At 35.7% G+C, this 16,584-nt stretch overlaps 1 protein-coding gene across 3 annotated transcripts in view; it reads left to right on the forward strand.

Annotated features, from left to right (window-relative positions):
* Positions 1 to 16,584, forward strand: part of LOC150101351 (methionine synthase-like) — an 815,136-nt gene that overhangs the window by 395,859 nt on the left and 402,693 nt on the right. For all 3 annotated transcript variants that reach the window (XM_090400909.1, XM_090400910.1, XM_090400911.1), the window contains exon 19: positions 9,786 to 9,926. In XM_090400909.1, the coding sequence (XP_090257035.1) occupies positions 9,786 to 9,926 (141 nt within the window). The remainder of the gene's footprint in view (positions 1 to 9,785; positions 9,927 to 16,584) is intronic.

Below are 16,584 nucleotides of genomic sequence, written 5' to 3' on the forward strand. Positions count from 1 at the left end.
GTAAATCTCAGTTGCAGACGTTTCTTGCAGCATGAAAAACTTGATGGACTGTGCCTCTGTGTCTTCAAATTTTTTCAAAAATGTCTTCTTATATATCCTAAAAGAAAATGAACAAATTATTACAATTTGATGAAACATAGGGGTCAAAGGGTTTTAAGATATGTTCTTTCTTGTGGTTATATTAGTTGGTTTAATATAATTTTTGTTCTAGGTGTTTATCAGGACTTTTAAGTCTTCCCTCTTTTGTATGTTATCAGTTGAATGAACCTCCTACAATGAGTCTGATGACTCTGTGGAGGGTATACTACTACTAATAAAAAAAAAAGTTAGTTTCAGATAAAAATATTTGTATTAAAAAAAGTATCATTGAATTTCTTGTATCTACAGTGTTTCCAGAAATCATTATATTACTATATTATATAAAATAATATAATATCAGTCATTGAACAAGGTAGTTTTATTTGCTTAGATCTGAAAGCAATTAATTGAGAATGAGTTCATATTCTTTGTATTTTAAAATTAACTTTATTATCTGAAGGCAGTGGATATGTTTTCATAAGTAATACCAAAAGTGGAAGAAGTTTTGCTGCATAAAGCTTTGAAATACAAAGAATATGAACTCATTCTCAATGAATTGCTTTCAAATAAAGGTACCTTTTTCACTTGATGATGACCAGTTAGTTTTTTTTGTGTCTACAATGTTTCCAGAAATCATTATATTACTGTATTATATTATTGTATTATACTGACTTGATTATTTGAAGGTTGAATTAAAATTTGAATTACCTTTTTATGCTTTCATATTTTCACTTTTACTATTTACAGTAAATTCACTTTCAACATAAATGAACACCTGGAGACAAAATGAATGGTTTTCTGTAGTGGAGAGTTTGTCATAGCAAATTTCCTTCAGACTATCCTTGTTTTTGTGTGTGTGTGTGTGTGGCAGGGGGGAAGAGTATCAAAAGTACCTCATACTTGAAGGTACATTTTTAGTGATTGACTCATCTTAAGAGATGGGAAGTAGGGTAACATTTGCAGTACTTTTAACTAGTGCTTAAAATGTACTTCAGGTACTTAAGTGCTATTATACTTTTAATCTGAGTCGAGTTAATCACTGAAAAATGTACTTCAAGTATAAAGAACTGGTTTCCACAAATATACTTTTGATACTCTCTCTCTCTCTCTCTCACACACACACACACACACACACACACACACAGACACCAATAAGGCTATTATTATTATTATTCGTGACACCTCCAAGTAGTCTGAAGACTCATCGCAGGAGGACACCTACTGTACAATTCTTCGTCTTCACCACTACATACTACCAATCATCAACCACCACCACAACCAGTATTTTTTTGTCTGTAAATTGTGTGTTTTCTGAAGGGCCGATTTGTCTGAGTTTTTGGGAGAAAAAACCCTGCTAGTCTAGTAGGAAATTTATTATGGCAAATTTTCCACTACAGAAAACCATTTGTTTGGTCTCTAGGTGTTCATTATATTGAGAGTGAAGTATATTGTAAACAGTAAAAGTGAAAATATGAAAGCATAAAAAGATAATTCTAAAATCAAGTTGATACAATGCAATGCAATAATTTCTGGAAACAGTGTTTCCACAAAAATGAAATAATACTTTTTTTAATGCAAACATTTGAAACACCAGTTATCATCAAGTGAACAAGGTATCTTTATTTCCATAGACCTGAAAGTGATTCATTTAGAATTAGTTCATATTCTTTGTATTTCAAAGCTTTATGCAGCATTACTTCTTCCACTTTGGGTATCACTTACGATAACATCATCCACAGCCAATACAAAGAATGTGGACTGATTCTCAATGAATTGCTTTCAGATCCAGGCAAATAAAGCTACCTTTTCACCAAGTGCTCTGAGTACAGGCTGTAGGACTTTTGTTTTGATAACAATAAAGAAATTCATTTGTTCACATTATCTATGAATAAGGACAAATCATCAGTATAGTCCAAATATGAGATCTTAAGATTCTTAGATCACTTTAATCCTAATTCTTCCTTTGTATAGTCACAAAATCAATAGGCAAAATAAATTTTGTCTATCAACCAAACCAAAAGCCTTTTTGTAGTCAACAAGATGTGATCACAGATAATCTGCCAGAGGGTGATATTAAACCCTCTTTTTTGATTTTGCTTTAAATTTACTAGAGGGTGTAATCGAGATAGATTGTATAGCCTGTGGATAATTTCTTAGTATTCTTTGTACAGTGTTTGAATAATGGCAGCCACTACAATTCAGTTTGCCAATATGATATTGCCCAATCTGCCACCATTCAAGGACTACATTTTGCATAGCATACTATATTATTATTACTATATGGGCACATCCATGGAGTATGAAGACTCATTGTGGAAGACCCAATCTACCCACACAATCTATTATAGTCTCCTTGAACCCATTAACAGAGACAAAGCACTCGCATCTAACTCTGGTGACCCATTTCACTCATTTACCACTCTCCAAGCAAAAAATCTAGTCCTCACACCCCTACTAACCACACTTTTATTAAACTTACAGGGATGACCCCTTGTTCTGGTCCCTCTAGCCAAGTGCTGAAACATTTCCCCTGCATCTATCCTATAAAATCCTTTAAGTAACTTAGATGTTTCTATCATATTCCCTCTTTTTTTCCTATCAATCATCTTCTGCAATGCACACACCTTCAATCTATTCTCATAGGAAACATTCCACAGGCCACCCACCATCTTTGTCACTCGCCTCTGAATCCTCTCTAATGCTTCCTCATCCTCAAAACCCAGGGGACCAGACTTGAGCACAGTATTCCAGATGTGGGTGTATCAAGGCCTTATAAAGAGGAACAACAACAACTTCCTTAGCTCTACTTCTTCCACTAATGTGTTCTTCACTAGCCAAGTAACCTTATGGGCTACCTTAGCAACCATAGCAATATGCCCTCTAAACTTTAACTCTCTGTCTACCACAACCCCTAAACTCTAGCTTCATCCGTTTCCTGGAGTACAGTGCCATCAATGTGATGCATAGCTTATAATCTATTTATCCCAAAATATGTAACTTTACATTTCTCGACATTAAACTGACACCCATTAACTTTTGCCCATACTGACAGCCTATTTAAATCTTCCTGCAAGCTCTCCACATAAGTTCAAGAAGAATTCCATGTTAGTGCTGGGTGGTTTGAGAAATAGCCTTCATAATGTTCTAATCACAGGCAAAGCTGCAAGTACCGATAAGGAGGAGGGTGCAAATTATCCTGAGATGTGAAGAAAATTGTATAAGAAGGGGGACTATTGTGACTAACAAATATTTAATGTCAGTGCAACTGGGGTTTTTTTTGGAAGCCAGTGCCTTCCAAGACTTTTCTGGCAAAATCAGAGAAATCTCAGCCTGGTTATAAAGTCGCAAAATCGAATGAAATTACTATTGATCACTAGCAATATGTGATCCATTTGGAATCACATTCTTCCACATTGTGCAAATGATTTTAGAGGCTTTTCAAATGAATCTAAGTTAATTAAATCTCATTCTAAGAAACTGAGTGATTCCTATCTGCTAAATTTAGATGCACAGCGGGAAGATCCTGAAGAATACGAAGAAAATTTAATCACTGACAAGCCCAAAGAGATTTCAAGAAACAAATTTAAAATCATTTTCGTGCTGCCAAAACTTTTAAGTAGCAATGTTTAGAGACTGGCCCTTGTGAGGAGAGAAGTAGTAAAATTTGCAGAAGAGGCAGTTGTATGAAAAAAAGAAACAGAATGCCCACCAGAATAATAGATTTATATTTTGAATATGTTTTATTGTCTTTCAGCTTCATAGTTTTCCTTTAACTAGGCCCTGAGATTCTTTTATAAAAAAAAATCAAGGGTTAAAAAAGAAATTTGAGGAATGAATTATACTTTTTCCCATAGGTTATTATACTTAATTAGTGCGTTTTCGATTAATGCGCCTATTTTAAAGAACGCAATCGACTCACTAATCGAGGGATTGCTGTAATATCGAAATACTGACAATGCACTTGTGTTTCTTTATATAGAAATATCAGGAGTATTAGGAATAAAAGTGATGAAGAGATATACTGAAGTTGTTTATTCATCACGTTATTGGTGGTATTTCGTCCTAATAAAAAAAAAAAAAGAAAAGAAAAGTATGTTTTATTACTAGACGGATGGGAAGGATTTAAAGTTTACTAATATATGAGAAGAGTGGGCTTCAAATGCTAAGTACTTTTGAGTATGGAAACTTCAATATATGTTTAAGAAAATGTGCTATGGATCTGACAACTCAGTTGACTTGTTTTTTTACTGAGTCTAGCTACGGGATTAGGGTAAAATAGTGCTGTTGCATAAGGATTGTAATAGAACAGTTGTTTCAAGCCATAGACTAGTTTGTATTTCATCTGTAGGGTAGTTAGAGCACGAATGGTAAATGAGTTTAGGGAGTGGTATGATAGACTTTTTATTGTATAAGATGCATCTCCCATTATAAATTTAGTTTAATCCTTCAGGCGCAAAGTTTGCACCTGAAGTATCTTCAGGACCAAGGCAGTTCGTGGTAAAGGTGGACCAAGCTCTCATCACTACTTGTCTTAGTATCTCCCATAATGCAAAGCATATCTCTTTGTGGACATGTATAATGCTATGCATTAACCTCCCTACCGGCTGAGGTGGATGAAATATCCACCCCACCATAGCATTCTGCATGGATCAAAACTTCATCGGCATTGTCCCCTTTCATCATGCCATTACCTCCCTCTGCCGTTAATCCCTTTACGGCTATTTTAGAGCCATTCGTGGATTAACTGTTAGTGTCTGACTAACAGTTTGTGTCACCTGTCTTTACACACACTGTTTTACTTGGAATTTTCTTTACTGTCCTAAAATATTTGACTTTTTTGCCTCTAAAATGATTTAGTGTGTTTCTTCGCAAAATTTGAAACGAATTTCACATGTGCGAAAATAATTAATCCTGAAATGACCATCGATCAGCCTTTGCAATGAATCTATTTAGTAGTAGCAAATTCTGCTGTATTTTAAATTTATTCTTCAAATCACTGCAACGGAACAGTTGCACTGGTTGTTCCAATATAGAAACAACTTTTTTCGCGAATTTTCAGATGTTTGCATTGAATATATTATGTCACGTATTTATATTTTTAAATAATATTTATTGAAATAAATATGACCTTTTGCTTTCTTTCCTAGCAAAATACCGTTATATGGATTATCACATTTCAGTTCTAGAAACGATTTTTTTTTGTTTTATGAACAACAAACGATGTTATATTGCATAACCCGATTGTGAATCTTTTTAGTATCAAGAATTTATATCCAATGATGTTTTAGCAGGGATTTTTAGCCTTTTTTTTTTTTTGTAGGATGCACATTACTATAATATCCAATGCGTAACCACCGTAGATATGTTGAAAATATTTTGAATATTTGCTAATGCTTACCCCCTCCCCCTCCCCATCCTTATCCTCTCCTGGAATTCAATTACATAACAACTCTAAATTTCTACAGGTTAGAAAACGTTTCCAGACAGTATTCAAAATCTATTACTTCATTTTACCGTTTTGACAAAAGAAATAAGGCAATAAGTTTGTTGTACCCTGAAGCTTCTAATTCTGCACTATTTCTTTGCAATCTAAAACCAGCTGTTCTACTGTCTGCTGAAATGATTTGAAATTTTAGAAATACTATGCTATATTTTCACCACATAAAACTGTTTATATGCATACCACACAAAAGAAAGTTTAGTAGTATTATTTTAGTTACTTTTTCTTAAAATAATCTAAATATTTTTACTTATGCTTCTGGGTGCTATTTCTGAAGTAATCTACGTCTTAGAAATACTTGTAGTAATCCTCTTAGCTGGTGGGAAAGGTAAAGGCTTAGATTACTCTCAGTGCTATTGAGGAAGAAAATTGAGAACGCTTAGCTAGAAGGGACACTAAAGTGCCTCAAGCTATAGTCCGAGATACATCAAGAATGCCGTGTTTTGTTTTTAATTGTTAATTAATAGACATCCTAATATAGAAGAAAATACAGACATTTCTTTTACAGGCTGATACAGTATTTATGCTGAAATAAGTTCTTAATTTATAACGATCAGTTTCATTTTTATTATCGAAAAATTATAAATTATTTCATATAATTATCTTGAAAAAGAGGACTTGAATTATTTTAAAAGAAAAGGAGCATATACTTCACATAATCTTATTTTTTGGGGAGGGCAGGAAGGTTATATTGAAGACTTATTCAATTTGCATATATTTCAGAGAATTTATTTTATAAATCGTTCGCAAGACAACTGTTTTTAACGTAAATCACTTGAGGAACATGCCCATTCATTTTAGTGTAAATAGTAGTAAAGATTTAGCTATTTCAATAATGTCACCTATCTAAACTAGAAGAAAATATCGTTATATCTGCTGATGTTAGAACTCTTACATAAATAATTTTTCTGGCATGAATTCTCTATCAGCTATAATGTAATCAATCTACAGATTTCTACCCTCTTGTATTCTACCATCTTATGCGCAGTGATTTCTTCTTTGTACTACAAGAAAAAAATCAGATAGCACAAGAAAAATATGGAGTATTTTCTTTTTCATTGGGTGAATTTACAATGTTCTCACTTTGTGTTTTGAAAAGAAAGTACAAATGATTTTTTTTTCTTACTATTTTTGCCATTAGAACATCTGATACAATTACAAGAGTAGCATTTTACCGTTTTCCTCCTACGCAAGAAAAAGAAATATGACAATAATATTGTTGATTCTGTCGAACTTTTATAGTAGAAATTTTTAATACAAAACTTTGTAATTTAAATATATACATATATAAGCAAAAGTATTGCTTATTATAAAATTGGAGCATAATATCTGAACTAGCAGAAAATATATACATATCAATTTAAATCATAACCTTTAATTTTATTTTGTAATGACCAATTATACAGGGAAATCAAGAAGGTGAAAGTGAAAAGAATAGTAGAATACAATATAAAGAAAAAAAAATTAGTGATATGTTTAAAGAATTTCATTATTCTTTATAAAGCAAAGTCGCTCAAGCATGTCCTTCAGGAAATCTGGGAAGTATACTTCGAATCATGATTTTGAACAAAAATATAATATCAAACGTCGGCAGCTGGTTTTGTTAAATAATATTTCAAATAATTATTGTGAATTAATTTCTTCGAGAACAAAGAAAATGGTTTGTGGAGTAAGCAATTAGAAAACAATTAGCAAAAAAAATTAAAAACTAAATTCATTCTGGAATGTAAAGCCATATTTAAGTGAAGAAATTAGGCAAGGATCTGTATTTTGTCCAGGCAGTAAAATTGTATTTTACAATAAAAAGAGAAAATAAAAATAATTTCTATATTTTTAGTTTATCCAATGTAACTAAAATTCAGTTACCCAGCATAGAACAAGGAAGTGCATTTCTTGTTATAGGTAACTGAGACACAGCTATGAGCCTGAGATAATCTGATTAAGTGCTGTCTTCAGCGTGAGGGATTATCACACCTTCTAATGGACATGCTGACCGAATTGCACTTCTTATCCATGTTCTTTCAACAGGTGTACTGAATCGTATCCAGATTTATCTGGACGTCTGTAGACATCCTAGCCGGTAGGGAGGTTAAGGGAAGGGCCACTACCCAGACCGGTTTCGACCTTTATTGAGGTCTCATCAGTGGGAGCCAGACCCAGAGGTGGTGATACTAAGGTGGAAGTAATGGAGAAGTCATATTTACCTGTATGAGTTGCCAAAAGGTGTCTCACCTTATTATTAAATTACTCTGAATTTAGAAAAAGATGTTGGAAGTTTTTTTTCCCACTTGGCTAGACTATAATAAATTTAGTTTAATCCTTTATCCAAGTGTAAGCAAACAAAGTTTGTACCTGAAGTATCTTCAGGACTGAGGCAACTCATGGTAAAGGTGGACAAAGCTCTCATCACTACTTGTCTTAGTATCTCCCATAATGCAAAGCACATCTCTTTGTGGACATGTGTAATGCTATGCATTAAGGTAAGGGCCACTATGCTGACTGGTTTTGACCTTTATTGAAGTCTCGTCAGTGGGAGTCAGACCCAGAGGTGGTGATACTAAGGTGGAAGTAATGGAGAAGTCACATTTACCTATACGAGTTGCCAAAAGGTGTCTCACCTTATTATTAAATTACTCTGGATTTAGAGAAAGATGTTGGAAGTTTTTTTTTCTCCACTTGGTTAGACTATAATAAATTTAGTTTAATCCTTTATCCAAGTGTAAGCAAACAAAGTTTGTGCCTGAAGTGTCTTCAGGACTGAGGCAACTTGTGGTAAAGGTGGACCAAGCTCTCATCACTACTTGTCTTAGTATCTCCCATAATGCAAAGCGCATCTCCTTGCAGACATGTATAATGCTATGCATTAAGGGAAGGGCCACTACCCAGACCGGTTTCGACCTTTATTAAGGTCTCGTCAGTGGGAGCCAGACCCAGAGGTGGTGGCAAAAAAAAAAAACTTCCATGCATCTCCCATAATGAGTTTCCATGGCTCCATGGGTTTCTTGAATGATGATGTTAATAAGATCAAGTGAGTTACATCCAGATGCATGAAACGTGAAACATAACCTACCATGAATGTGTTATATGTCTAGGTCATGTTTTGACTAAGTAAAAACAAGATAGCTTCCTTTTTATGGAAGACAAGAGCTGTACTGCATGTTTTTTATAATCTATCATACAATGATCAGGCAAAGAGTCTGTACTGGGAGAGCTTGAGTACAAATTCTTCCATTCACAGGGTTCCTGGAAACAAAATTAGTCCTTAATAATATCAGTTTTCTGATATCATTTTAATAACTGATTTCTTTTGTTCTTGAAGACATAATTGGGCATTAGCACACCATTTAGAAGCAGTGCTGAGGGATTTGCTATTGGCAGTGACAGATAATCCTTGTCATACTCCCAAAATTTCTTTACTCCATCTCTCACAGCACTCTGATCACTTGCTCATATATGTTCATTTTGTACCTTATTCTTTTTCTGTAGGCATTTTTACATAATGTTCCATTGAAAAATTGTGTATTACTCTAACTTCAGACCTACTGTACTGACTTCTTTTCCTCTTCCTCTTTCATTCCATCCATCTTTGTTCTTTGGAACAGAGTCACATGCTGTTTTTCCTATAGACTATGATTTCCAACTATTCAGGAGGCCTATGAATGAATTCCTTTCCATGTAATCATTACTTGCACACGGTAATTGATATGCTATAGGTTTGTAACATTTTTTCTGTAGGGTTGATAGTTGAAAGTCAGAACTGTCTGGCAAGTGAATCGCAATGTATGTATGGCATTGTACATTCCAGTATAGGCAGTGTGCTTATATATTATGTGATAAAAAAAGTCAGCTTAATTTCAATGAGAACAAGAATTTTATTTCTTTTGATAATGTACATTTATAACTGACATTTGTTTGTGGTGATCATGTTGTTTCTGAAAGTTTTCCTTTCTCTGGTTAAATATTCTTGTCACTTCATATCATGTTGTATAGGAATGGGATAACGGTATGGAGGGATAAGACTTCCTGAAAAACAAGAAAAGAATGGGGATAGGTAACTGATGAAACTAATACTTTCACACACATGCATCACACACGTGTGTGTGTGTGTGTGTGGATGGATGTTTGTGTATATATGTGTGTGTATATTTATATATAAATAATTTATTTTTATTTTTATTTTTATTTTTTTTTGTTTCCGTTTTTTCAGGCTGGTATGAACCTTGGAATTGTCAATGCAGGTTGCCTTCCCATTTTTGATGACATAGAACAAGAATTACTGCATTTGTGTGAAAATTTATTGTGGAACAAGGATCCAGAGGCGACTAATAAGTTATTAGAATATGCTCAGGTTAGTGATGACATGCTTTCTTGCAATGGTAAAGATCTAATTTAAAAAATTCTAATATTAATAAATTCAGAATTTTTAATCTTTTTTTTAGCATGTCTTTTTTATCCAGTATTTTACAAATTTATTAAGAAGAATTTTATTATTTAGCATTAACTAATTAAAATGGTTATAATTTTACGTAGAGTTTTAAATATTTTAAATATAACCAGGTTCGACAAATTATACCAAAATCATACTCACCTTGGAAAAAATGTACTTACCCGTGATTCCCCCCTCCATTTTTAATATGTCTTAGTAATCAGTAGGAGGTCCATAACCATTCCAAGAAATGAATGATAAGAATATGATGAACAGTAAACACACCATTGATTGTTCTGTTTTATTTGGAAAATGTAATTTGTTACATTAATTTTTGTTACTAGAATGGCACTTTATATTATGCATATTCCTCTTTGTTTTCTTAAATTAAAAAAAAAATGATTTCATTTAAACAGTTATTTTTTATTAAATAAAAAATGTTCTCTTTTGTCGATTGTGCAGCTACCTGTCAGCTGACAGAATCTACTCACCACAGGTGAGTATAATTGTTGAGCCCTGAATATAACTACAATTTAATATCATAACTTATTTCCTATTCACGATAAGTAAAGAATTAAGTCTTCTGCTGTTTTCGTGGAGAATGACAAAATCCATCTTGGATATCACCACTCTATCCACAGCTGATCTTCTAACCATTATCACCCACCTTTTGGATACAGACCATGGAAAGGTTTGTAGAAACACATGATTGTTTTGACGTTTGTTGGATATTTAATTAGTTCAAGCATAGAGCCTGCTTAGCAAGCTAACACATTATGGTTTGTCTTTTGTCTTCTAGAGTTGGATTGTCAGCTTTTTCTGTGATCATTCACTCTTTGTCATTGTTAATGGTTTCCTTTCTTCATATTTCTCAGTCATTAAAGCATACAGCACAGAGCTCTGTGCTTTAACTCACTTTCCTCCCCTTATATATAAATGACTTTCTCTCACTAACCTCAAATCCTATCCATAGCCTTGCTGATGACATTTAACTCTATTCCTTTTCTTTTAATAATCCTTGTAGTATATAATTGTTTAATGTTTGAAGATCTTTCATAATTGGAAGTTTACTTTTTTTCCCACTTGGTTATACAAGAAATTATATACTTAGTTAATCCTTTGTCTGCATAGTTAGCCTAGTGGCTGTGCGTTTTGCAACCATATACCTGGGGAAGGAGTGTCCTAGGTTCGATTCCCATAGGAAACATGAGGAGCTCAAGGACCTTCCTCAGCCATAGCCAAGTTAGCTGGTCTTGGGCACAGGCAGTAGGGTTTTTCTGCCAGTTTAGCTGTTTTTTTTTTCATCCTGCAAGCAGGCAAACCAGCCCCGTGAACACACATGGACTACAGTCTTGAATACCTCCATTAGGGATGCAGCAGAGGATTGGCATGCCAGCTGCATTATTTCAACGTGACTCCTCATTAGGAGGAGGCCCAACCCGTCTGAATCAGATGGAAGGGAGAGATAAATAGATAGATAGTTAATCCTTTATCCAAGTGTAAGCAAACAGAGTTTGCACCTGAAGTATTATCAGGACAGGGGCAACTCGTGGCAAAGGTGGCATAACTTCACATCACTTGCTTTAGTCTCCCATAATGCAAAACACATCTCCTTGCAGACATGTATAACGCTATGCATTATGGGAAGGGTCACTGCCCAGACTGATTTCCCTGTATTATGTGTGGGGTTACCTCTCCAAAAACTCGTGATCCCCCCCCAGATCACTCAACAATGAGTGACCCGATGGATCTTTTAACTCAGCGTTGTTCCACTCGGCAGTAGGCTAACCCTGTCACTGAGAAGAATTCTCAGCGTTGGCTCTACCCATTAGCAGGCCCATCCCACCACTGAAAAGAGTCGCTCATATCTCATCTGAGGGGGTAACAGCAACAACCGAGCCTCAGTTGAAACTTCACTGGCTACAGCATTGCCATTCATTACCCCTCAACCCAAGAGTAACAGCAACAGCCAAGCCTCATTTAAAACTTCATTGGCATTGCCATCCATTACCTTAGGCAGAAACTCTGCTTCCCTGGAATCAAGTCGCCAACCGGTTTCGACCTTTATTTAGGTCTCTTCAGTGGGAGCTAGACCCAGAGGTGATACCAAGGTTGAAGTACTGTAGAAGTCATACTTTCTTATATGAGTTGCCAAAAGGTGTCTCTCCTTATTATTAAATCCTCTGGATTAGAGAAAGATGTTGGAAGTTTTTTTTGTTTTTTCCACTTGATTATACAAGAAATTATATACTTAGTTAATCCTTTACCCAAGTGTAAGCAAACAAAGTTTGTGCCTGAAGTATTATCAGAACAGGGGCAACTCATCGCAAAGGTGGTATAACTTCACATCACTTGCCTTAGTATCTCCCATAATGCAAAGCACATCTCCTTGCAGACATGTATAATGCTATGCATTATGGGAAGGGTCACTACCCAGACCGGTTTCGACCTTTATTGAGGTCTCTTCAGTGGGAGCTAGACCCAGAGGTGATATCAAGGTTGAAGTAATGCAGAAGTGTTGCTCCTGTCCTGATAATACTTCAAGCACAAACTTTGTTTGCTTGCATGAAGGATTAACTAAGTATATAATCTTTCAAAATTAATGTCTTAAACTCTGATGCAGTCCTTTGCAGTTCTTCAGGGTTTAGGTTCAGTTAAGTCTTATTTCTTAACCCCCCCAAGATCTCATTTCATCTTATGAGTATCTCAAAAAGATCATGTAAGAAGAGCAGAAAATACATATATATTATTTACATTATTATTCCTAGGCATGTGTTTTATCCTATAAATGTCAACATGATATACAGACACACGCACACAAATATATAAGCATCCCCCCCCCCCCCCCCCAGTTAACATTTCTTCTAGCTGTAACCAACTGCTATGGTGTATATGGTGAATAGCTTGGTTATATTATTATCATGTGTACATTCAATTAACAAAGTTCATGGTAACTTTCCTTCATAGTTACTTGGCGATCAGTATTCATTATAACAAATTATGGGGACAACACCACCATATGTTAGTATATTAAACTTCAGTTTAATATAAACCAAAATAATCACCCAACGTTACAACCTACAAGGTCATCATCTGCAGTATTCATATATTATTATTATTATTATTATTATTATTATTATTATTATTATTGCATAGGCACCTCCATGGAGTCCTAAGACTCATCATGGGAGATCCAAACTATCCACTCAATATCTATCATACCTCTCCTTGAAGCCATTAACATAACAGACAAAGCACTCACAAAGAGAATAGTGGTGAGCCCATGGCTGTACTTTATTATTATTATTATTATTTTTTTTTTATAAGTATTATTTTGCCACATGAAGTAATCAGAACATACTACACAGGCAAAGAGAGCCATAATATCAGGTGAAAAGTTGTTCTATAAGAGAAGAATTGTGTCATGAGTGGATGATTTATGAAAAGGGTAAAAACATCAAAAATAATTAATAAATCATCTTTGCTAAGCATTAAGTTTTTAATTTTATTTATAAAATGTTGTGTTTTTATATAGATGGAGGAGTGACCTATCAATTTCTTCAGTGTTAACTCTAGTTTTTTAACTGGGTAAGTATTGACTCTAGTTTCTTAATTAGGGCTGTCTACCTTTAGTCCTCCTGTGGAACACTTGCTTGTGGTGGAGGGGACATCCCAGTGATAGTACTGGTCCTTTTCGTTTTTTCCTCTTTTTCTTCTCTTAAGTCTTTTTTTTTTCCTATCCTTTCTTCCAGACAACCATCACTTGGATCCAATGCCTTGCTGCCATGTTTGCTGTGTGGTGCGACTGCTGGACATCTGGAAAGGGAAGTTCTGGTGAATCTGCACTACTTTTGCTTCTGCTTCGGCAAAACAGGCAGTCCTGGATGGTTTGACCAATATCAGCTGGCTAGTGTACTTGCCACAAGGATCAAGGGTATTGCAGTAAGTCTCTCACCCAGTGGTCTGAGATCAGGATCCAAGGCTTACTATGGTGCTGGTATAGCATCTAGGGTAGCCCTGGTGTTCCACTCCCAAGTGAAGTCCCAACCAAGTACTGATACTGTAGATACAGCGTTTGGTAATAGAAGTAAGAAACAAAAGATATATGATACTAATACAGATTACCGATGTACCGCTGTGTTGATCATCCAGAATATTTTGTTATCTTCCTAATATTTATTTTCTATGTCCTTGCCAAAGTCTTCCCATGACTTTTGTTTAGCTAGTTTTACACAGTGTTTAGCTTTCTTACATTTGTCTCTGTATTCTTTAGGAGCACAAGCTGACTTATTTCCCAAGAACTTTTGATATGCTTTCTTCTTATCCTTCACTGCCACTTTAACGTCTAATGTCTACCTTGGAGTTCTGATTTTTCTATCCTTGCAGACAACCTCACCACATGCCTTTCTGGCTGAATCAGCCAATGTTTTATTCAGGGCTTACCATTGAATCTCCAAGGTTTGGCTCTTGTTCTCAAAACTTTTATTTTTTCTTCAATAATGTTTGTGTATTTTAGTCTACAGTGCACATCTGAGAGCTGCTCAACTTTTATTCACTTTAAAACTTTCTTACATGTTATTCTTTTCAATATGAAATTCAGTTTTATCATGCTCAAGACTAAATGGTGATCACTTCCAATTTCAAATCCTCTGTACACTCAAGTGTCCTGCACCAGTGAGAAAACATCCCTATCAACAATAACATAGTTAATGAGACTTTCTTATTCCTTGCTTCTTCTCTCCATGTGAATTTATTCACATTTTATGCTGAAACATTGTGTTATTAATAACCTGTCCATGTTCTGAGCATAAATTCAACATGTATTTGCCATTATTATTAGCTTTTCTCTTTTTGACTCATATCATAGTTTGAGCTGGCATTGAAGTTTTCCGACCTGATGACCTTCCTGACATCAACCCTCGCATTTATCCGGGCTTGGGACCGGCACCTATTGAGGCTAGTTTGCCTCCTTCGGTGGCTGCATAAGACGAAATGACTTAGCAAGATAGGAAAGACTCACCCCTAGCCCTCGAATACTCTAATAGCATCAGGGGGAAGGAGCAAGGAGAAAGAAGCAAAGAAAGAAGAGGAGGGACCAGTCTACAGAATAATATAACAGATACATATTACATGAAGTAAGGCATGGTCCAGCATCTGGTACCTCGGGTTTGCCATGCCTTTACTCACTAAAGTGAGCCCTTGAGGTTTGCTGCTGTGTGCAGACTTTAAAATAAGATCAAAGATAAGAACCTCTGGATGCCATGGGATGAAGACAATTAAGTGGTTTCGCTTAAAAGAGGAGAGTGTGAAGAATCGTTTTAGGGAGAGGGTGTTAGAGAGGATTTCGGATGGACTGGAAAGTGTACAAGATTGGTGGAAACATAATTCAAAAGTAATCCTGAGCTGTGCAATCGAGGTGCTTGGTGAGACATCTGGAAAAATTAGAGAGCAGAAGGAGGGTTGGTGGTGGAATAATAATGTACAAGTGGCAGTGACAGCTAAGAGGAAGGCAAAGCAGAAGTGGAATGAGTCAAGAGTGGAAGAGGACAGAGAGGTGTACAGAGAGAGAAAGCAAGAAGCCAAGAGAGTTGTGGCACAGGCGAAGGCCATGGCATATCAAGATCTGTATGATCAATTACAAACAAAGGAAGGATAGAGAAAAATTTACCAACTGGCGAAATATAGAAATGTGAGGCAGATCAAAGACGCTAAAGGAAGAGTATTATGGAGGGATGTGGACATAAGAAACAGATGGAAAATATACTTTGAGGGACTTTTGAATGAGGAAAATGCAAGGACTCACAGAGGAGATGGGCAGCCTTCTGAGGAGATGGTGCAGAACATCAGTAGAGTAGAAGTGACGGAGGCCATGAAGAGGATGAAGAATGGAAAATCGGTGGGGCCCGACAGAATTCCAGTGGAGGCATGGAAGGCACTGGGGGAAGAGGGAATTGACCTGCTGTGGGACCTGTTCATGAAAGTTTGCCAACAGGAAAATATACCCGAGGAATGGAGGGAGAGTACTCTTGCCTCCATCTACAAGGGTAAAGGGGATGCTTAAGACTGTAAAAATTACAGAGGAATAAAGTTGATGTCCCACACAATGAAAATCCCAGAAAGGGTTCTTGATGGTAGATTGAGGAAGGAGGTGGAGATTGCAAAGGAACAATTTGGCTTCATGCCTGGTAGATCAACAACAGATGCTATCTTTGGGTTACGGCAGATGATGGAAAAGTATCGAGAGAAACAAAGGGAGCTACATCTGGCATTTATTGATCTGAAGAAAGCATACGATAGAGTGCCAAGACAAGAAGTCTGGAGGTGTCTTAGGGAGAAGAAGATGCTGGAGAAATATGTCAGGTTGCTGCGGGAAATGTATAGAAATGTAAAGACAAGTGTTCGGACCTGTCTGGGACAGACAGAAAGTTTGCAAGTAACAGTTGGCTTGCATCAAGGGTCAGCATTAAGTCCGTTTCTGTTTAATATTGTGATGGAGGTGGTAACAGAGGAGGTGAGAGATGATGCGCCTTGGACAATGTTGTATGCAGATGACATCTTGCTGTGTGCAGATTCAAGATAA

Source organism: Typopeltis vanoorti, chromosome 11 (assembly GCF_054136105.1).
Source record: "Typopeltis vanoorti isolate ZY-2024b chromosome 11, IOZ_Tvanoo_1.0, whole genome shotgun sequence".
Taxonomy (NCBI): Eukaryota; Metazoa; Arthropoda; class Arachnida; order Uropygi; family Thelyphonidae; genus Typopeltis; species Typopeltis vanoorti.